Genomic DNA, 24,682 nt, shown 5'->3' with positions numbered 1-24,682 from the left:
GCCTGCCTGAACAATCCAGCCGGACAAAGTGTCAACAACAGGCCTTGTTGTTCAATATATTGGGTGCTACCTTTTGCTGCGATATTTCCCAAGAAATAATCTCTGCTTCAGAGACAACTCTAAATGGGCCTTACCTAAGGTTATGATAGAATCTACAATAGAGGACTACCTCAGGGTCAATATTTTTATTTAAAAGAGGTATCAGAGGGCATAAACCCAGACATAACAGTTTTAGAACCTCCTGAAGATAACAATCCTGAGCCGCTTAGGGCAGGGCATGACAAATATCCTGGTCCAACAAAGGTGGCAACAATCTCTTGCATTTAACTGATAGAGGATAGTAGAATGTCAATTACTCTTTCTCAACCCTTTTTATTGGTATCTTGGTTGATCACAGAATCATTAAAGACATCATCACCCTAAAAGATTTTGGGGATGTCAAACTTAGTTTCTTATGTTTACTCCATGAATTCATCATACAAACTTTGAGGATCCATGATATCTAAACCTGATCCATAATTAGTTACCGGTACTTAAAATGTTATTGTATACTTTTTATCTTCATGATGTACTGATACCGCATCTTCAAAACCATGTGATGCAGGTCTATTAGCCGACCTAACAGACTGATGAACATCAATTACCATCAAGACTTTGATTTTAAGATGGATTGTTATATTAAATCAGTGAAGATTGGACATCAAGGAAACCTGGTTTTGAAGAAACTCAAATTCATTTTTATCTACTAAAATGCCACCACCTGAAAATATTACTTGCATTATGATTTAAGCCTATAGCAGTGGCCGTAACGGCTCATTTTGTCGTAACGACATTATTTGTTGCAGGCTTATTAATAACAACCTTTTTATTAGATCTACTTATATACTTATTATTACTACTAGTATAAGGGTAACCCTCTTTACTATTGTTAATTTTATGTTAATAATCAGTACTGGTAATAATGCAAAATAATATTACTTGCACTATGAATATGATTCAAGCCTATAGCAGGGGCCGTAACGGCTCATTTTGTTGTAACAACATTTTTTGTTGCAGGCTTCTTAATAACAACCTTTTTATTAGATCTACTTATATACTTATTATTACTAATAGTATAAGGGTAACCCTCCTTATTATTGTTAATATTATGTTAATAATCAGTACCGGTAATAATGGAAATTAATATTACTTTCACTATGATTCAAGCCTATACTATAGCAGGGGCCGTAACGGCTCATTTTGTCGTAACGACATTATTTGTTGCAGGCTTATTAATAACAACCTTTTTATTTGATCTACTTATATACTTATTATTACTACTAATATAAGGGTAACCCTCTTTATTATTTTTAATATTATGTTAATAATCAGTACCGGTAATATAATGTTAACATTACGATCATCATTATCATCATTAATTTTTTTTATTCATTATGAACATGATCATATATCAATCAAATTCTGTCAACTCAACACAATTGAATTGGATAAAGTTACAAACCAACTATATTATTGGCGTTCAATTCTCGTTTATGAGATTTAAAGGCCTTTACAGACCTTTTAGCGGAAAATTTCCGTTATTACGCTCGTTTTTACCTATGGGTATGTTAAAAATGTTATTATCGAGTTCGGAATCGGAAGTATACCTCCATCATCGGACTGCTGTTGTAAACATCCGGTTTATTCTCGATTGTCCCACTCATGGGGAATATATTATAATCTCTTGTCTAAAAAAGCCGTATAATAATTACGACATTAAATCTAGCAAGTTTGTGGTTCCATTATGACCATTTAAAAGATCTGCCTCGCAGAATCCCTAAAAATCGCTTTCCTCCATAAAAAGAGTGAAATAAAGTCAACACTTTGTGATGACCGCAACTAAAAACAAACAAAAAAACCCGGTGAATCAGCGATTCTACCTCATACCTGTCGATGAAAACGAAGGTAGATAATATAAATGGACCTAAAAATACAGGTCCATGATAAAACATAAATGATCAACACACATTGAACACAATGGAAAGAAAATTTAAGAACATGATAACAGCGTTATCACGAACACACGAATGTGCACGGTCTAGATCAAAAGAGAAAAAGACAATACTGAAAGTGTTGTGATCGTTTATACACACCGATTCGGTGAGCTATTTTTTAGCCTTTAAAGTTTGAGCGATTGTGCATGGTTTGAAAGAACAATGAGAAATATGCAATATAAATCCGAGATGCCCGAAGGGCATATATGGAATATAATGTAACATTACTTTGTTTGTAAAAAATCCTTCTATTAATGAAATACTGATGACAGAATATCTTGGTTGTGCTGTTCTCGACACTGCCTGTACTAGAACTGTATGTGGTTCCAAATGGCTGGATAAGTACATCAACTGATTGCCAACCCATTTAATGAAAAAAGTAAAAACAATAGACAGTGTAAAATTGTTTAAATTTGGAGATGGTTCACAACTAAAATCGTTGAAGAATGTTACTATTCCGGCTAGCATAGTTGGTGTAAATTGTGACATCACTACAGAAGTTGTTGATGCAGATATACCACTTCTACTCAGCAAAACATCACTAAAACGTGCAGAAACTGTTTTAGACGTAAATAATGATAGGGCAATGATGTTTAATCGAGAAATTCAATTACAAATACAAGCTACTGGCAGTGAATCGCCATGTTCATCAAAATTGTCGACTAATGAATCACTTTCTTCTACTGCGACCGGAAATTCACATAAAATTGTTTCTAACAGCAAAGGAAAGTCCACAATTTGGGGACATTTTGGTTTTCGAGAAACTGACCATGATAAAAGTTATGCAATTTGCCGAAAATGTTATGCAAGTGTTAAATACTGTAATAATACAACAAACCTAACACTACACATGATAAAACATCATCCTAGTGTTCTCAGTTTCCATCCTGTGGCATTTTCAGAAAAGAAAGAAACCAGTGAGGACATGGGTATGCATATTGGAGGTGGGGATTGTGAGTCATCAGAGTCACTTCAACCAACTATTCTGGAAGTCTTTAAAAAAAATACGCAGTTGTCACCCAGGTCTAAGAGAGCTACGGCTATCACAAAAGCCATTACAAACTTCATAATAAAGGATTTGTGACCTTTTGTTGTTGTAGAAAATGAAGGCTTTAGAAAATTAATATACGAATTGGAGCCAAGATACAAGATTCCGTCAAGAAGTTACTTCTCAGAAACTCTTATTCCAAACTTGTATACAAAATCAAAAAGTTTTGTTTTAGACAAGGTTAAAAAAGCTGCCCATGTTGGTTTAACAACAGACTCATGGACCAGTCGCTCAACAGAATCCTATGTTACAATCACATCAACTTTTATTACAGAAGACTGGGAACGTGCTAACTATGTTCTACAGACGAGAAAACTTTGTGAAAGTCATACAGGTGAAAACTTGGCTATTGTATTGAGTGACGCTATTAAGGAATGGAACATATCAGATCAACCAAGCCTAGTCACAGATAATGCACGAAATATGGGGACGATGGCAGCACAAGGCAATTATAAAGTTCATTTTGGCTGTTTCGCTCATACAGTTAACTTGGCAGCTCAGAAGGCATTATTAGTTGAAAGAGTTTCCTGTCTACTTGCAAAGATTCGGCGAATTGTTGCTTATTTCCATCGAAGCACAACAGCATGTGCAGTTCTTAAAGAGAAGTTGAAAACACAACACCTGCCAGATCAGAAACTCATAATTGATGTTTGTACAAGATGGAATAGTTCTGCAGATATGATTGAAAGATTCCTAGAATTACAGGCTGGAGTATACGGCGCCTTAACATCAAAGGACTTAAGGGGTAAAGAGAGGGATTTGTCAAACCTGATCGATGCTGATATATCATTAGCAGAAGATATTTTAATCTGCTTGAAACCAATGAAAACTGTCCCTACAGTCATGTGTTCAGAGAAACATCCAACGGCTTCTATGATCTTGCCTATCTATTTTGAATTATTATCATTAATGTCTTATAAAGATGACGATAATGCATGTATTTGTGAACTTAAATCTGCTGTTACCACTGATTTGAGCAAGCGCTATCAGGATCCGGAAGTTAGGATGTTTTTACAAAAAGCTTCACTTCTGGACCCAAGGTTTAAATCTATTCCATTCCTGAAGGATGATGAAAAACTGGAACTTTATACCCAAGTTACAGTTGAGGCTTCTAATAATGTTGTTGTCCAAAATTCATCACAAATTAGCAGAAGTAAAGAATTGGTTTTGGTAGATAATGATTCTGTCAATAGTCCTGAGACAGCCACCCAACCAAAGAGATCCAAGACTGAATCTGGAATAATATCCATTTTAGGTGATACATACAACACCTTAGCTCCACCCCACTCTCCAATGTCTGTCATTGAAATTGTGGAACAAGAAATGGCCAAGTATAGAGAAGAAATAGGGATATCTTTAACGACAAATCCACTTACTTGGTGGTCGGCCCAAAGAAATAAATATCCGTATTTATCTAAATTGGCTAAAGTTTATCTTTGTGTCCCAGGAACTTCAGTCCCATCAGAAAGGGTATTTAGTACAGCAGGGGACATTGTTTCTTCTCAAAGATCTTGTTTGAAACCAAGTTGTGTTGATATGTTAATATTCCTTAAGAAGAATGTGCATTAAAGTAATGGTAGCCTACCTAAACAAAAGGTGGATTGTGTGTGAACTAGTCAACAGTTAATAATTATTATTTTTTCTGTTAGTTTTTTATGTGCTATTTTGGCATTTAGATAGTACAAAATTGGTTCCTGTTAACTGAAGTCATTTATTTAACTGTTTTTATCAAAGACAAAATAACAATATATTAAACTATTATAATAAGCTTGAAAAGGTTCAAATATGTTCCCCTCCCAGTAAAGTGAACATCTTTGAAATATTTAAATATTACAAACACTTCCGTCCGTATCTACATGTATATTATTCATTATTATATGGACAATAAAACTCTTCAAAATAAAACGTATGTTATAATAAATTATGCTTTTATTGAAAGTATTGCAATATATTGCAATACTTTTTTTCGGGTATCGCAATATATTGCAATACGATTTTGGGCCGCAATACACAGCCCTATCTTTACATGTTATTTTCTATATATTTAAATAAAATGTCCTTACACTTCGAAATCTATCTAATGTCAGATGTCCAAAGTGAGGTTTAGATAAAAAGAAAACTTGCTTGTAACCAAGGGAGTTGAATTGTACTCACCCCAAGATTTGGGCTCTAAGAAAACAGTACAGGTTTACAAGCCAAGTTAAAGGAGAGATGTTATTATAGGCCAATTGCAAGTAAAATTAGTGTCAGTTTGTTAGTTTAAAGGTGCACTTACTCAGTACACTATATTACTTGACATAATAAAACCTATAAACATATTAAAATTCTGCTTTGCTACAGTATTACATTCTTAAAGAACAGCTACTTAACAAAATCGTTATTATTATTATTTATGATCAGTGATGGTAGAAGCTTGCTTGGTGTTCAGCAAGTCATATTAGTGTCTTGGTATTCGATTCTCAATACTATTGACAATAGTAATCAACATGGCGGCATGACAAGCTCTGTCTGTCTGAAAAATCAAAAGTTACTGACCGATTGGTCTGAAATTTGGTGTGAGATCCCCATTGGACACCCTGAACACCCTCAGCAAATTTCAAGTCTCTACGAACAAGGCAGATACTAGGTGTGCAAAAGTGCATTAGCACCATTCTTTTACTTTGTCGGTAAGGGGGGGAGGGGCAGATAATTAACTATTAATCAGGGGATTAGCGGCTACAAAGTACGACACAATGGTATCATTCAACAATGGCCATTGAATAATTGCTATTTTGCTAAATTTATTAGTAAAATAGTGACCGTGATCGCGTTAAAGGAGTGACTGTTGATTAAAGAGATAATACAAACAATAGAATTTCTATGGGGGGAATTTATTGTGACTGCTTACAAGGAGATGTCGCTGAATAGGAGTGGCTGCTCGTACAGATTCTACAGTATATGGAAAGTATAGACGCCCATTCTGACTAGAAAAATACTGGAATACCCCCCAAAAACACCCATGGGGCAAGCACTGGACAAAAATGTCAGGGTATCACTAACTGGCAACGCGACAGCTTGTGTGACGGCTATTGTATGCTAGCTTGACTGAGGGAGTGGTTGACAGAAATTTTGTGACCATAGTCAAAGCATCAGTGCACATTCACCGGACCACCCTGGTGGGACTACTCCGTTTCTTTGGACAAAAACATAGGGAGCCATCGGGAGAAAAGTTGTTTATCTCCATATCGCCAATGATTTTTCCCCAGTGGGACCTAGACATTAGTTTGTGAAATATAGTTAGTGATCTGCCATTTTCCAAATTGTACAAAAGAACTCAATATGAAAGACTGGGTTTGGTTATTAACAGTTTGCTTAACTTAAACAGTGTATTTCATACAAGTAGTATGTCGAATAAACATATATTATAGGCAAGCTCTTCTTGTTATGAAAATCTTTTTTAACATTTAGATTGATGAATTGTCGTTACGAGATTTGATATCAATGTGTCATAAACAAATATTCCATAAACGGGAATTTCATTTCACGTAATAATCTTGAAAATGTAAATGTTTATGTTAGTGATGCCTTCCCATGTAGAAACTGTATGATGTGATGATATATTTGGGCTAAAAACATATTCAAGCCAATTAATCTATTAAAAATTTGCTTCAAATCCCTCTCAAAACATTGTAGCCGGGAAGAAGTGCATATTCGAACCAAGAATAGCCCCGAACCATTGGTGAGACGCCGGGAAGAGTAAACAAAATTGTCTACTCTTGATTCCGGTACAGCTAAGCGAGATAAATTGTAAACATATTTGGAAGAAGGGATGGATATCAACATTATTCTTCCTTCAGCAGCAGTAGCAGCAATAAGAAATCTGAATCAACTACCAGAAATCAGCTTTAAAGCGGAAATTGCAAATTTTCTAAGAAAGTCAAAACGTAATTATTTCTATGTCTTTTGCTCATTAGGTTGTCAACTCACAATTATACGATCATAGGTGTCATTCTCACACTTAAAACTCATTTACACAGGAAATAATAACACAATTACCTCCCTTGTTTTCTATTCCCCACCATGGAGTAGCTTTTATCAAACATTTGAAAATAAAGAGGAAAATGATATTTTTGCCAATTTCTCAGCTGGCAATAGTGAATTATAGGATTAATAGGATTATTCTTTAACAAAGTAGGACTGTTTATGGATACCATCTATTTTCAGGCTTTATTTTAATAAATTTTAAAAATATAACTTAAATATTTGCAATTTCCGCTTTAAATGGGGCCATGATAAAGGTTGTCAAATAAATTTTGACAGTGAGGCAGCGATGAAAGATGTTTCAAGTTCTAGTGCCAAAAGTACCAGCAGTCAAGACCATCGACATGTAGGAATTTGTTCAACAAATCCACCTGTACAAGTGTCCGACAAAGTGCTTAGACAAAGAGTTCAGAACACAATACAAGAATATCTCATTCAGTGGAAGAATTGTCCAGGAACTTTGGGTTCTGGAGGAGGAACTAGATTATAGTGCTCAACAATACATGAATGCGAATTCAAATAGAATACAATGACCCAGATTACGTTTACCTAATGAAAACGTTAACCAGTACAATTTGCAAGAACATCATTTTAGGCCTTACAGGAATCCTATGTACAGAAATAGAAATTATTATCATGAAAATAGTGATAGATTATGTTACTTTAATTAATCGAAAAATAAGGATTTTGATTTTATTAATGCTTTAAACATGGGGTCATGTTTTTCTTTGAAGTAAGGGGGATATATGACCGATGTCTAGGTCATATGTTATTTTATAATTCTGTTTTAAATTTCAAATCTATATTTTAATATTCATTAAAACATAGATATGACGTCACCCTTTGATGTTTTTAACCAGTATATAGGAGAATGTACGCTTTTCTTAAACAATCGTCTATTATTTATAAAACTGTCCATTATTTTCAATAAATAATGGACAGTTTTATAAATAATGGTCCGGTTTCCTCCAACTGCTAAAGACCCCTATGCGCAAGCGAATTATTGAAATAAAATTCAAAGTCCCAAACGTTGTATACCCGAGTCCCAAATGTCGTGGTCATATTTTTTTGAGTCCCAAATGACGCGAGTCCCAAATGACGTGAGTCCCAAATGACATGTAATCAGCTGTGATACCTGACCAAAAGTTGTTACATGTATGTTTTTCTTGATAAAATATTAAAATCAAAATGAAAAAGACCGAGAATAAGCTTACGGTCACATACATGTATGATTGTGTTAACTTGTCCACTCAAATCCGAATTTATATCATTGCACCTCGAATTCCGTATAAGAATCAGCTTAGAATACCATAATGCAAATCGTAACACATTGTGGTCTAAACTGTCATAAAATAAATGATAAATCAATGGAACCTGTTAGAAGTTGGTAATGTTGGTTTATTTAAGGCACCACGTAGTCTTAACAATTGAATACAACACGTCTCGAAAAATCAGCTACGTGCAAATGTATTCTTTGATCTCATATCACAGGGCAATTCTGTGACCCACCTGCATGAGCCTAAAAACATTACAAGTTCTGCCATGATAATTTCGTTGCACTTCTCGCGAACCGACGAATCGGATATATTTAAGTGTTTGAGATCGCTTTATTTACCACCCGCTTCCACCGAGGCGATATCGCAGACAATAACATGTTGTGTATATATGGTGCAATATTTTACATTGTGATTAGTTAAAACAGGGATTAAATAATTATTAGATATTTATATATATGCACAGTAAAAAAGGTATTGAGATTCGTCTTTTAACTACGATTATCATATTAGTCATTAATCACCTCTGAATCTATGTCCCCATACACATTAATTACAGAAAGGGTCTGTGTATACACGCCATTGTGAGCGATTCACTTTTTAGTCATCCGATGGTTATTTTGAAAATACACGTACAACACAAAGTCATATATGTCCGCTGTGACAGTAAAGATTAATTATTTGATTGGTCGAATGCTATTGTTTCATTAATTCCCACCTGTGGCCACCTGTCTGGGTACTATATGAAACCATGTTTTTGAATACACATTCCGTTATTACAGTATGGATTAATGCTTTGATTGCTCAAATGCTATTGTTTTATCACTTCCCACCTGCATTATTTGTGATTGTTTTTAGTGTTTAGTGTGCATACATATAAATACATACAATTTGCTCTTTGTTATTAATTTATCACAGCTAAATATTTGTTTTGTTTGATTTATAAATCCGTTTCGGGAATGTTGATTTTGAGTTAGTACCCAACTTGACAGAAAAATATAACCCTGCTGTCCAATCCCCGTTATGTGGCCTCCCCTACACACATTATTTTTTTAATACCATACATGTACATATATTGTAATAGTGATAAATGTACCTTTGGTTTAATGTGATATGTTTTTTTTTTGTTCTGACACAATTTATTATATAAATATTTACATATTATAAAAGTACACTATATGATTGTGGGATCTGAAAGCAAGCCAGGGCTTATATAAATTCATCTCCCGAGGAAATTATTTACAATAAAATTTAAAATCTTCTGTATAAGATTGTAATCATAAATCGCAAACTGGTATAAATTTACAAGGTAAAAGTGTTTACTCTCATTTAATTAATCAAAACGTTATATTGGATATAGTATAAATCAGTTAAATTACAGAATGTAGTAGAAACGTAGTGGGGTTAGCAAAATTATTATCTGATGTTGACTTCTGGGGTTGACTTCTCTGCTTGTGACGTCTACTGGTGGAACTTAATTCATTTGTGACTTAAAGAAGATACATTACCTTGTCTGCGATATCACCTCGGTGGAAGCGGACGTAAAATACAACTAACTAACAACAACAGATACATTACCTGGGATGTGTGCTTGTCTGCGATATCACTTCTGTGGAAGCGAACGTTAAAACAACAGGTAGTAGTGGGATGTGTGTGACTTGTCTACGATATCACCTCAGGTGGAACTGGATGTAAAACTCCAGGAACGAACGAACGAATGGGATTTGATTTACGGCTTTCCAAATGTATAATTACCTCGGACGTGATTTACCGACTTGTGATGTATTTGTCAATGGTGGAATCATTATTTTTTTAAATGGATAATGGATAATTAATAATACTACGGTATCCTTTTGATACTGTTGGAAGCCATTCCTGTAGCTTTGTCTGAAAATGAGCGACATCTTGTATAGAGATCGACTATTTGGCGCCAGTGAAAAAGTCTCACGAGATTATCACAGTGACACGTGTACATTGCCAGGTCTTCTAGCGACGTGAAGGTGGAAGGCTATTTTCATTCTTTTGTGATTTAAATTTGTCTGCGATATCACCTTGGTGGAAGCGGACGTAAAATAGAACTAACTAACAACAATTAAAGAAAATACATTACCTGGGATGTGCTTTACCGATTTCCAATGGTATAATAACATTGGACGTGATTTACCGGTTTTTGATGTATTTGTCAATGGTGCAATCATATTTTTTTAAATGGATAATGGATAATAATACTACGACCACGGTAAGGCGAGCATCGATGGTTGTGCATTTTCTTTTTATATTCACCTTTTCTATTCGTAATTCATACGTAAATAATCGAAATCAAAATAAACGATCGGATAAACGACTTGCGGGAAATTAAACGCTTCGTCTAATATTTAAACCCTGTAGATAAATTCATCGGGTGTTAATTCTTTTACGCGTCTCGGGAAATTAAAGTGCTCGGCTAGTAATTAAACCCATTAGATAAGTAAACGGATACCCCATTTCTAAACACCTCTCGATAGTACTAATTAAACGATTTTTGTAATTTTCAAGCGTTATTATCAATTATCAAACGATGTTTTGAAATTAAACTGTATGCATCGTTATTCGCGCTAAAACAACCATATTAAACGATACCAATCTTATAGTGATAGATCATGGCATCTAGATTGTGCTTGGTGATGATCTCCTCAATGGGAGATGTATACAACGTAAACAAGGCCGGGCCCAAAACCGTACCCTGGGGAACACCACATATCAATACTTCTTCCGAAGAAAAATTATCATCATTAACGACAACTGATTGAGTCATACCACTCAGGTATGATGTAAACTAGTTCAAAACTGTCCCAGATAGGCTGAAGCAATTCTTCAGTCTATGCGGCACTCAAATCGAGTAGAGAGAGCAATACATGACTTCTAGAATCAATAGCAGTGGTAATGTCATTGTTCATACAAAGAAGAGCTGTTTCTCAGCTATGATTAGGCCGGTAGGCAGATTGTCTATCGGTGTATAATGAGTTCTGAGATAGATATTTATGTAAACGTTTCATCACAACTTTTTCAAGGATTTTGAACATCAACGGTAGGTTGGAAACGGGCCAAAAGTTTTTCAAGATTGGTTCAAGTCCAGGTTTCATCAATATGGGATGGACTAGGGGGCGATACAGTCCACATGTTTCTTCACTAGTTGTGTAGGAGCTGGGTCAAGTCCACAAGACTTGTTTGGAGCATTCATGACCAACTTCTTTACCTCGTCTACAGAAACTGGTTTAAAAGTGTCAAGTGTGGATGTACAAGTCTTCTCTTGCTGAACAGGCACAGAGGAAGTGAACTTTTCACATAACTTATATGACCAATCATATGGCACTGCACCTTTAATATTGGTTATGTTTACTTTAAATTGTTATACCAAAATGTGTGTTTTTGACTTCTACGGTGAAAATAAGTTATTTGAGTATGTAATTGTTTGGTGCATAGTCTGAAAGTTTTATGAAAAACACAAAGGTAAACAAATGTGGGCGTATAAAAATGTATTGATTAATGAACATCTATAAGAGGCTCTACCCTTGCATATTATCTGTACAGTTGCTTCATTATCACAATGAAACACTACTTGCTTTGTACCCCAGTTGTGACCCCACAAAATAGTTGCTATTAAAATTGGATACATTTCCCACGAGGCTAAGGAGAATTCTTTTGAAGTCAAGATTTCCGGGAGCCATTTACCACTAAACCATTTTCCTTAAAAAAAACACCAACGCCTTTAGTGAGAAGCATCTGTGTACAACTCTATATCCGGGGCATAGGTAAACTATTGTTCCGAGAAAAAGGACGAACCATTCCAATGTCTAAGAAACTTGAACCACATATGAAGTTCTAGCCTACACGCCTCCTTAATTTTAACTTTGGTAGACAGTGTAATCAAATACGACACGAAAGAGCTACCGAGTCTCACTACACGAGCTGCAAAATTCAAATGACCCAACAGCGAAAGTAATTCTCTTTTGTTAACACTTTTCTTCAAAATAAAACTTTGTATTATTTGTGTTATCCTACTTAGTTTCACATTTAGAAGCCGAGCCTCCATACGCTGGATATTTAATATAACACTAAATATTCAAAACACGTCGTAGGACCCAATTCCTTGAACAATGATCAACCGTTTTTTATATGCCCACATGGAAATGTGGTTGTATATTGCCGTCGCACCTGTCCTTTCGCCCGTCGTCCACAATTTCTTGTGCACTCTACAGAGTATATTTATCATCTGATTGTTTTCAAATTGATGTATGTTGTTTGCATTACTGAGATGAAGAAGCCTATTTAATTTCAATAACTTTTGTTAATTTCTTCTAGAGTTATGGCCCTTGTTTCACTTTGTTGCACCTTGTGAACGCTCTGACAGAAGTTATCAACCGATCTGTCAGAAATTTATATGCATTATTTAAATTAGTGAAACAAAGAAGCCTATTGAATTTCAGCAATTTCCGTTAATTACATCTAGAGTTATGGCCCTTGTTTCACTTTGTTGAATCTTGTGAACGCTCTAATGACAACAGTTATCATCTGATCTGTTTGAAATTGATATGCATTATTTAAATTAGTGAAATGAAGAAGCCTATTGAATTTCAGCAATTTCCGTTGATTACGTATAGAGTTATGACCCTTGTTTCACTTTATTTAACCTTGTGAACGCTTGAACGACAAAAGTTATCACCCAATCTGTATGAAATTCATATGTATGATTTAAATTAGTGAAACAAAGAAGGCTATTTAATTTCAATAATTTCTGTTCATTACGTCTTGAGTTATGGCCCTTGTTTCACTTTATTGAACCATGTGAACGCTCTAACACCAAAAGTTATCATCCGATCTTTCTGAAATTTATATGTATTATTTAAATTAGTGAAACGAAGAAGCAATTTCTGTTTATTATGTCTAGAGTTATGGCTATGTTTCTTTTAAAACCCCATTATCATTATTGGAGCAAAGCTATATGCGTGTAGCAGCGAATGTTTTGACTAATACCAATTGCCAATTCGATTTAAAATAAAGCACATAATTCATACTTTACGATTTAATTAAAACATTTAATTATGAACGCATATAAACATCAATATGTGACAACAAATAATGGTATTGCTTATACTCTTTGTCTTGTCTAGTTCATTTCTTTGTTTGAACATTTCTCTGATTACAACATAATATAATGACTTGGACAGTTTTTTCGTTTCAGATACTCACCAAAATTTCCTATGAGATAAAAATGAAATGTATAATATATACATATTATGTTAATAGAATATCAAGCTTTATTTAAATGAGATGCTCGAAAAGTGAACCATACATTTATCCATTGCAATAAGATCAAAATTGAATATACCACCCACATTACAAAATTGTCCTTTTTATACGCCCACATTTTCATGTGGATGTATTATGCCGTCGCCCCTGTCCGCCCGTCTACAATTTGTTTGTGGACACTCTACAGGTCACAATTCTTATTTGATTTTGACGAAACTTGAAATATAGGTTTATCTCCAAAAGATCTCGGCTGCTTTCGATATCGGCATGTATCTGATCAAAACTTCATGGATTACGGCCCCTGTTTGTACGAAAAATCATGTTTTTAGCTTGTGGACCCTATAAAGGTCACAATTTTTATCCGATTTTGTTTAAACTTGAAATGTAGGTTTATAACCTAAAGATCTCGGTTTCTTTCGATGTTTGTGTATATCGGACCGTAACTTGTGGACCCTATAGAGGTCATAATTTTTATCCGATTTAAAAAGCCGTAATATTATATCACCGTTACACCCTAAGGACGACTGAGTTCGAATTTCGTGTAAATCGGCCCAAAATTGACAGACAAAATGGCCGCTGTTCGTTCTCAAATAGCGTAAAAATATGGTATATCAAGGTTGTGGACCCTATAGAGGTCACAATTTTTATCCTATTTTGTTGAAACTTGAAATGTAAGTTTATAACACAAAGATCTTGGTTCCTTTCAATATTTGCACATATCGAATTGTAATTTCCAGAATTATGGCCCTTGATTGTAGAAAAAAATCACTTTCTTTTTAGCTTGTTCTCTATCCATCTCTCGAAAATGTGGACGTATCCTGCCTGGCAGCCGCTGGTTGTTGTACTTATTGGAATAAACTGTAACAATTCCAACCAACTTTATCAGCTAATTCATTTGTGCACGAGACACAGTTCGCCTCTCAACATCAAAGAGCAGAGCTAACTGTGTGTCGCCTCTCAACATCAAAGAACAGTTCTGTGTGAAAAGCTTGCACGAACCGACACAGAACCTGTGGTTTCTTAGTACTGTGGAGTAAAATAGTAAAGCTATTTCATACAATCGAAAACAAGCGGCTATATGAACAAACGTCTCAATATTAGGTCATATATCAGTATTGTTCTTTCAAAGACGAGCTTGTTGCACAGATCGAATCTGAATAGTATTTGGCAATGGGAAATATCACTGTGGGTGGAAGCGGGCGCATGTCCCTATTTTCATCAGTGTTATTTGATATGTGAGTTATCATTTGTTATATATAGTGAGGAAATTACTTTTTCTTGGTGGTCCTATCTATCCTATGACCCCGGCAAGAAACTATACATTTATATATTAATACGCCAACGTGTAGTAAATATAGCAGTGACGAAAACTTACAGATTTCATTAATTGTGCAATTTTACATTGATAAACTTGCTTTCAAAACAAGCTTCGTTAATCTGATATCAATGGAGATTTGAATATATCGGATAATCAAATTGAGGTTGGTTATGGTAACGGGAAATGACGATACTGCATGCGATCAATTTTAAGATACATGCATTTATAGTTCAGTGGTACTCACGATAATTTGTAAACAAATTACACCCACAAAAAAAGATCAAATATATAAATAACTGCAGTCCGACTATGGTACGAAGTACAAAACACGTAGTACTCATCAAGACATGAAATACGCATATACGTAACTACCCCGCGTATAAATCCATGTATAAAGACCTACGCTTAACAGAGACTGATCTTTGTAAAACACACGGTCGTACAAGAAATCACACGTTGGTCCTTGATAAAACACCTTTGGTGCAGTTATAACACGCTTTCGAGAAAACTCACCAAACAAAGAATATACATCGTGTCAGTTGTTTTTAACCCGATCGTTAATTAACACACCCGGTACAGAAAACGTACCGTCCCAGAGATTTTCACCCCTAGCGATAATTAAATCACCTTTCAGTCAATTTCTTACCCCAGTTAATTAACACACCGTATCTACAGATTTTAGCCTCTTTGTGTTAGATTTGTTGCGATAACTAGAATTTTACCGATACTTGTACAAATTTCCCAATTCGGGAGTTATCTATGCCCTAAACTTACAAATAACACTTTTACTACTGATATACTATATTTTTACTCTGTTTGCATTCGAGGGGTGGTCATTCTGTCCGGAAGTTTTGGTCAACAAACGTTTTTATACGCCCACATTTTTATGTGGACGTATATTGTCGTCGCCCCTGTCCATCCGAACGTCCGTCCACAATTGTTTGTGGACACTCTACAGGTCACACTTTTTTATCTGATTTCAACGAAACTTGAAATATAGGTTTCTCTCCCCTAAGATGTTGGTTCCTTTCGTTATTGGCATGTATCGGACTGTAACTTCATTGATTATGGACCCTGATTGTACGAAAAATTGCGTTTTTAGCTTGTTGACCCTATAGAGGTCACAATTTTTATCCAATTTTGTTGAAACTTGAAAAAACGTTTGAATATATCACCGTTACACCCTAAGGATGGTTGAGTTCAATGAGGCCCCCCCTTCTACTCAAATAGCATAAAAATATGATATATCAAGGTTGTGGACTCTCTAGAGGTCACAATTTTCTTCTGATTTTGATGAAACTTCAAATGTAAGTTTATAACACAAAGATCTCGGTTCATTTCGATATTCGTACATATCGGATTGTAACATCCTGACTTATGGCCCCTGATTGTACGGAAAATCGTGTTTTTAGCTGGTTGAATTCGAATTTCGTAAAAATAGGACCAAAACTGACAGACAAAATGACCGCCAATCGTACTCAAATAGTGTTAAAATATGGTATATGAATGTTGTGGACCCTCTAGAGGTCACAATTTTCTTCTGATTTTGATTTTATAATTTTTATCTGATTTCAAAAACTGTTTGAATATATCACCGTTACACCCTAAGGATGGTTGAATTCGAATTTCGTAAAAATAGGATCACAACTGACAGACAAAATGGCCGCCCCTTGTACTCAAATAGCGTTAAAATATGGTATATGAATGTTGTGGACCCTCTAGAGGTCACAGGTTAAATGGGCGGGGCTGACCAATTTTCACATTTGGACCACTCAGAAGTAGGTTAATCCCCCAAATCATCATAAGGATTCATAATTTGACACAGATGTACTTGAGATGTGTTACAAAAAAACAAAAAACAATTTGGGCTGTAATGCGAAAAGCACTCCCTGGTAGTGTTCCTAAAAGCTACACTTAAAAAGTTACGTTTTGGGGCTCCCGTTCATGTGGACAGACAGGAAGTCAATACCACAGAGTTCAAAAAGATGAAAACTGGTCTACCCGATTTTTTTACGTTTTAGCTGATGAGCAAGGCTAATGGTACTACTCCGGTAGTCAAACACCAGGTTGAGCTGTAAGAGAGGGTGGGGGGCAACTGGGATACTTGTCCAGGGGCTCGGAGTCTAGAGGGTCCCGGAGGTATGCTGTGTAATTGTTTTGTAATGTTTTAAAAAAACATTTGTTGGTATAAAGTAATTAAAAAATACACTGTTACTTGATAGTAAAGCAGAAGAAAACAGGTAACTTTGCTGAATGTGGGTATCTAGTTCCATTGGTAAGATTAGAATCGGATTCTGTCAGTTCACCTTTTTTGGAAAAATTGGTAAATTTAAAACTATAAGTCACCTGCACAGGCCTTAGTGCCATGGAGCTCTGACCCGTTCTCGTTCCGTTTGATGTTATCGTCACCGTCAGGGTATCCGGACCAAGTCCGGGCCTGAAGAACGCTACAATGAATGAATGATCGCTCTAGGTAGGCTGACTGGTATCCGATCATTAAAAACGAAACTGAAAGCGAAAGTTTTTCGATATTTTTGGCAATTGCGAACCTTTTTCCAACCAATGAACTTTAGCAAAGTGACCTCCAGTTATTTCAGATATAAGCCAAGTGACGCTTGAGACTGTGTATTTCAAAACATTTTGTCCAGTTGCTTGTCCCAGGGCCTGGATGTCGCTGTCGCGGGCCATGAAATAAAGTCCACCTAATGTGTTTTGATGGATTATATATCTTTAGTATGTGTCGATTCAGAATCCAGATGATGCCAATACAAATTAGTATTCCAATATGATGACTTCATTCAAAATATGGCCACATTTGGCGTGAAATTTCGATGTTAGCAATGTGATGGCATAATACGTCAAATAGTAGGTTTTCGGGGCAGGCAAATTAACATCTGAAGTGCAAAATGTGCCATGACCGAACAAAACACCAATATGGTACTCAAATTTGACAAAATATCTATGTTCAGTAGACCATGGAAGAAAATATTACATTTAGCAGTTCAGATATGAATTCGGCGACCTCAAAAACCTCCAGTTTAACGTAATACACCATCACATTACTACTATAATATAACTAACATCGAAATGTCCCTCCGTCCTCATTTTCCCAGTTGGGGCAGAACTGTAGGATGTTAAACCCCATTTCATTTCGAAATGTCCTGCCAATCATGACTGTCAATGCGAATATAGTATTGGAATACCTTTGGGTGGAACATATTTTATGTTAATACCTCAATTTGGAGACCATGAAAAACTATACAGGGGACTTTATGATTTTCTCTCAAAAATAGGTCCCATTTTGAATTTGGCTTCCTTGCGGAATTTGCCGTCACTTTTGGGGGCGGGGGGATGCCCAAGCTCTTTGGATTCAGCTAGTCGTATTCTTATAAAAACCAACCTTCAAACCGACGTCTGAGATGAATAACCAGAAATGGTATGGGGACAAATATTAGAACTGCTTCAAAATGTGGCCAAACATAACTAGTATAATAATGACAGAATCAATTTTGAGGATGAAGCCGAAGGAGAGCGACGATGTAGTGGCCAAATAGATAAAAAAATCAAGCGACATTAAGGAACCCATTCTGTATATTCCCTTGTACATTATGTTTCTGTATTTTGGTTTAAATCAAAATTTAACCAATACCATATTTTTTGCAAAGGATGAAGGCATCAGGTTTTTTCGCCAATATTTAATTTCATATTTATTTAGCAATTATGCTGCTGGGGATCACGGTGGCTCAGTGGGTAAGGCGCTGGCTCGCTAGCCTGGAGGTCGGGTGTTGGATCCCTGCATTGGCCGAGAAAGTTCATCCCGATTTTCCGGCATGGTTCCCCCTTGTCAGTGATGCAGGACGGAGGGCCTGACAAGGACAGCTGTCTAGTCATTCGGATGATACGGAAAACCGAGGTCCTGTGTACACATTGGCGTGCACGTAAAAGATCCCTTGACAGTTGGAATTCGATATAAGAGTAGGCCGTAGTGCCGCTGTCCGGGCAAAATTTCCCTCATAGCACACTGTATGGCGTATGCCTGTCTTCATTAGCCCAGTTCGGAGCAAAACAGTAGGACGTTAAACCCCATTTCATTTCATTTCAGCAATTATGCTGATTTTCATCAGGCCCTAATCGACTTTGTGATAACATTTTGCTTGGAACTCTCAGGATTTGTGTTCCTGATGTTATAAGCTTTCCAAAAATGTATAGTTTGTTTAGCAGGGGAGGACCATGTAGCAGAATTTCACTCTAGAATTTTTGGCTGCAAGCCTTATACTAGATTTCATTTCAAAATTTCCTGTTGTCTTAACATCTGTACTTATGTGATAGTAATATTTGTTCTTTCTTTTTTTTTAGAATTTGATATTCCAACATATATTGAAAGTAAAATTAGAATATATAAAGTATGTAGATGATATTCATCAAGGAGGATTATATCATCTAGAAAGATTGTTAAAGATATCAATACGGTAACACTGAAGTATTTTATTATCAGCGAATTTATTGTATCTTTATATAACGGCAAATGATGGAATTAATGAGTCATAAAATTTATACATGTTTTAAACACATCGTACTCAAAAATAAATGCTCAACTATACTATTCAAAAAAAGTAGGGGATATTTGATTTTGGGGGCATAATACTAAAATATGCAAATGACTACGAAAAAAGTCACTATAGAACCTAACAGAAGAAACATTTCCAGTTACATGTGACGCCCAAACGCACCAATAGCTACCGCATGGAATGCAGGTGATGCTTGGGATCATCATGGGGGTCCAACCCAAGATATGCACGACTCTGACTTTGAATGTTACAGTCATTGTGGCATTGAATTCCAGGGTGGAAACATCAGTTTAATTGTTTTAGTGACCAGAAAACAAATTTTGATATGCGTCGGCTTACCCAAAATGAAAGGTTACGTGCCCTTGGCATGCTACAGATCAGCACAACACAGGCGGTTGTGGCGCGGACGATGAATGTTTCTCAGTCTGTCATAAGCAGGCTATGGTCCAGATACCGTGATACACAATCTGTACAGGACAGACCACGCTCAGGTCGACCAAGGGCGACAACTCAAGCCCAGGATCGATTTATCCGTACCTTGGCCTTGAGAAATCGTGTCATCACAGCAAATCAGATCAGCGCTCGTCTTCAAACAGACACTGGTGTGAGAGTGAGTGGCCAGACGATTCGGAATCGACTGCATAGGGGTCACCTTCGCGCCCGACGTCCTCGCGTGATCCCTTGTTTGAGAGATCATCACATTCAGGCAAGACGTCGTTGGTGTAGGGATCGTCAACACTGGGATAATCGACGCTGGAGCAATGTGATGTTTTCAGATGAGTCAAGGTTCACTGTTGATTTTTTGGACAGACGTAGGAGGGTGTGGCGTCGTCGAAACGAGCGCTTCCAAGACGTTAACGTCATCAGACATGATCGATTTGGGGGTGGTTCTGTTATGGTGTGGGGAGGCATCACTGATGCTGGAAGAACGGCTTTACATGTTGTTGCAGGGCGTGTTACAGGCCAGTACTACCGGGACAACATCTTGCCAGTCCATGTTGTGCCGTTCGCACGACGTCATGGCCGCCGTTTCATCTTCTAGGATGACAACGCAAGATGTCACAGGGCCAGGATCGTTACAGGTTACCTCCAACAACAGAACATCACCACATTACCTTGGCCAGCACTGAGTCCCGACCTCTCCCCCATCGAGCATGTCTGGGACATGCTTGGATAGAGGTTACGTCAACGTCAACAACGTCCTGCCAATGTCCAAGAACTTGCTGCTGCGTTGCAACAGGAATGGGACAATCTGGACCAAAATGACCTTAGACGTCTCATTAGGAGTATGCCACGTCGGATCAATGCTTGTTTGGCAAACAGAGGAGGATTTACCCGTTACTGACTTGGTTGTGATGCTGTGGTAACTTTGCTGTTTGACCCCGGGTATCATTTTACCCTTATAATGGTCAGTCTGTGCCTTACTTAGTCTAACGATCATTTGGAATAAATCGATGAATGTGAACTTCATTTCATTTTGTCATTTGTTTCTTCGTCAGTTTCATTAGGTGACTTTAATAACACTTAAAAATCAAATATCCCCTACTTTTTTTGAATAGTATATATATTAAAGGCACAAAAAGCGAGTTTGTTCACACAAGCCTATATTGAAGTATTCAAAGGTAAAAATATATGTTACATGTATATTTGAAATACAAATTAACGAATATTGTCAGCTGTCTCACACAACATACCTGTCACTACTATAGGTAAATACATGTAGGTGACATTACTGCAAAGTATAATGTTTTTTAATTTCAGATATTTAACGAATATAGCAACTACTTGTGAACCTATAGCTTTACCAATGAGAATGTTAGAGGTGTTTACATCACATTTTACATATAAAGATACATGTTTATCTGGCAAACACAACAATCATATAGTCTTTCATATTTTACAGTTTCTTGTATTTCATGGTGAGTTATTTATGGTCAATAATGAATAATAAAGATGTCTGGATAACTATATATTACAAGGTTATTTGCGTTTATTGGTCGCATTATTTCTGTTACATCTTTTTTGTAAATCATTTTTATACGCACAAATTGAAATGTGGCCGTATATTTTCGTCGCCCCGTCCGTCTGTCCGTCTGGCATCCTCAATTGCTTGTGGACACTCTAGAGGCTAAAGTTAATATCCGACCATTTTTATACGCCCACATTGAAATGTGGTCGTATATTGTTGTCACCTCCGGCCGTCCGGTGTCCACAATTGCTTGTGGACGCTCTATAGGCTAAAGTTAATATCCGATTGACTTCAAATTTATACACAGTGTTTAAGGTCATGAGACAAAGAAGCCTATTGATTTTCAGCGATTTTCGATAATTACTGCCAGAGTTATAATCCTTACTTCAAAAAATCTTGTGGACGCTCTAGAGGCTAAAATTAATATCCGATTGGCTTTAAATTGATAAACAGTGTTTAAGGTCATGAGACGAAGAAGCCTGTTGATTTTCAGCGATTTCTGATAATTTTTGCCAGAGTTATGGCTCGTGATCACTTTGAAAATTCTTGTGGACGCTCTAGAGGCTAAAGTTAATATCCGATTGACTTTAAATTTATATACAGTGTTGAAGACCATGAGACGAAGAAGCCTATTGATTTTCAGCGATTTCAGATAATTTTTGCCAGAGTTATGGCCCCTGATCACTTTGAAAAATCTTGTGGATGCTCCAGAGGCTAAAGTTAATATCCGATCGACTTTAAATTTATACACATTGTTTAAGGTCTTGAGACGAATAAGTATATTGATTTTCAATGATTCTTTATGACTTGAACAGCTAAATCCATGATGTTAAAAGTTTTGTATACTAAACGTTAGCATGGGGCAGAACTTTATAAAAACCAAACAAATTCTAATGGTTTTCTGATAATTACTTAATGAGTTGTTACTCTTAATCAGATTTTAATGTATTATAAATGTTTCATTACCGAAAAAAGTAAAAATATGTGACAACTCATGCTGACTGCCCGGATGATATAGCTGCTGTGGGCGTATGTTTCGTTGCCTGGCAACCTATCTTTATGACTTGAACAGCTAAATCCATAATACTAAAAGTTTTGTATACTAAACGTTAGCATGGGGCAGAACTTTATAAAAAGAAAACAAATTCTAATGGTTTTCTGATAATTACTTCATGAGTTGTTACCCTTAATCAGATTTTAGTGTATTATAAATGTTTCATTACCGAAAAAAGTAAAAATATGCCTGGCAACCTATCTTTAGTGAAGCCTGTACCATAACAGGTCCGTGACTGTACATCGCAGAGGACGCTTGCGGCTGGCCCCCGGATCCATTCACTTGATTTGATATGTGTTTCTTGTTTGCAATGTCTATTTTCTGTCTTGTTCGCAGGTTTATCTTGTAGATTTTTGTTTTACATAGTGCGGTCCACCTGCACTTACTACTCAGGGAAATGTCATGACTGGTCGCTTAACAGGAGTCACCTCTTAATAAAATCTCAGTGTTAGTTAGTGCTGACATCAAGTAAATTTTACGCTTGGGTGCATTATTGGGAGCAAACATCAATACTTGCATCGGTAAATTTGGTCGTCGCTAAAACTTGTTAGAACAAAATTTCTTTGACTCAAAACTCTGACATATCTTCTCTAAACGTGTCATTTTGTACCAACATTGATACTACTGTCTACCATTGTGATGTATTCGATAATATTTATCCATTTTTGTGAAGACAATTCATGAATTAATTTTATTTTATCAATAACGCATATGTCCAAAAAACCATCGCTGAATTTATAGGAGGTGGTAAAACCATTTTCAGGTGGTGTAATTCTTATATAATATAGGAGGTGGTAAAACTTCTGTTTAGCAACAAAGTGGCAATGGAAAATGGATACTAAATGATCGTGACAAAACTCGGCTTTGACGGTACATTCGTTACGTGTGAAAACAATGATCAGGGTTTGTCATTTAATAAAACAAAAGATTAATTAACAGATAATCCCGGGTTCACAGCTCGTTTTACCTGATCAGTATGACAAGGTGGTATCATTCAACAATGGCCGTTGAACAAGCGCTATTTTGCTAAATTAATTAGTAAAATAGTGACCGCTGGCCGTGTTACAGGAGTGACCGTTGATTAAAGAGATGGAACAATAGAATTTCTACAGGGGGGATTTCTCGTGACCGCTTACAAGGAGATGTCGCTGAATAGGAGTGGCCGCTCGTACAGATTCTACTGTAAGGACAGCTGTCTAGTCGTGCGATGGGATAAAAAATCGAGGTCCTGTGTACACTTTGGCGTGCACGTAAAAGATGGAATTCGATATAAGAGTAGGCCGTAGGGCCACTGCCCGGGCAAAATTTCCCTCATCACACATCATTAGCCCAGTTTAGAAGCAGAACAGTAGGACGTTAAACCCCTTTTCATTTCATTTCATTTAGATTCTACTGTATGTATATGGAAAGTTATATTGAGTGTATGATACAAGTTATATTGAGTTAGGATAAGGATGTAAACGGTCACTCGGTTAACCGGTCACGGTTCGGTTGCACTGTTGAACCAGTTCAAAAAATTACTAATCGGTATTCGTTTTCATATGATACCTGACTTTCCAACCCAGGAATGATAGCCACAACATTGTTTTCTTTCACTAAGACCACATAAATATTTCAAATAGAACTTGTCATTTGTAATAAGTCTCGAGAAGTTAATGACTCTAAATTCCCCCCCCCCCCCCGCTCGAAGTTTTGACATTTGTATACATTAATTATTAGCACTCGCTGCCAAGCATTAAATAGCCTCAACAGATTGACAGATTAATTGTTTTACAGTATTAACCTCATCACTCCATAAACAAAGTCTCAAAAGGAAACAAGTATGATGTGATGAAATAATATTAAAATAGAATAGTAAAATTGTTTTTATCATCACTCGAGTGCGAGTGCGCAATGCTGTGGGGTCAAAGTTGACATACGGGTCACTGGTTCCATACGATACAGCATGGCTTGTGATAGCAACACCTGTAGTAAACTCTTTGGAATTAGATGATGTTGAATAATCAAACTTATTTTGTACTTAAAAATCCAAAGGTATGCTTTCAAATATTGATTTCATAATTAATCTTATGACGTATTAGTGAAGCTTTTTTAAAAAAAAAAAATCAA

General features: G+C 36.3%; 2 protein-coding genes across 2 annotated transcripts in view; both read left to right on the top strand.

Moving 5' to 3' along the window:
- Positions 1-24,682, top strand: part of LOC126817143 (ubiquitin-protein ligase E3C) — a 477,264-nt gene that overhangs the window by 96,549 nt on the left and 356,033 nt on the right. Inside the window, exons 6-7 of the mRNA XM_056100098.1 lie at positions 19,339-19,451; positions 21,312-21,469. Coding sequence (XP_055956073.1) covers positions 21,358-21,469 — 112 coding nt within the window. The 5' untranslated portion in view covers positions 19,339-19,451; positions 21,312-21,357. The remainder of the gene's footprint in view (positions 1-19,338; positions 19,452-21,311; positions 21,470-24,682) is intronic.
- LOC130012383 (E3 SUMO-protein ligase ZBED1-like) lies at positions 3,130-4,650 on the top strand (the record flags this gene model as incomplete). Its single annotated transcript, XM_056100214.1, has 1 exon — positions 3,130-4,650. A coding segment is annotated over one exon (1,521 nt), but the record flags the coding sequence as incomplete, so codon positions are not given.

The sequence above is a fragment of the Patella vulgata genome, chromosome 4 (assembly GCF_932274485.2).
Source record: "Patella vulgata chromosome 4, xgPatVulg1.2, whole genome shotgun sequence".
NCBI lineage: Eukaryota > Metazoa > Mollusca > Gastropoda > Patellidae > Patella > Patella vulgata.
Note: the sequence above shows the minus strand (reverse complement) of the source record. Positions and strands in the feature narration are given on the sequence as shown.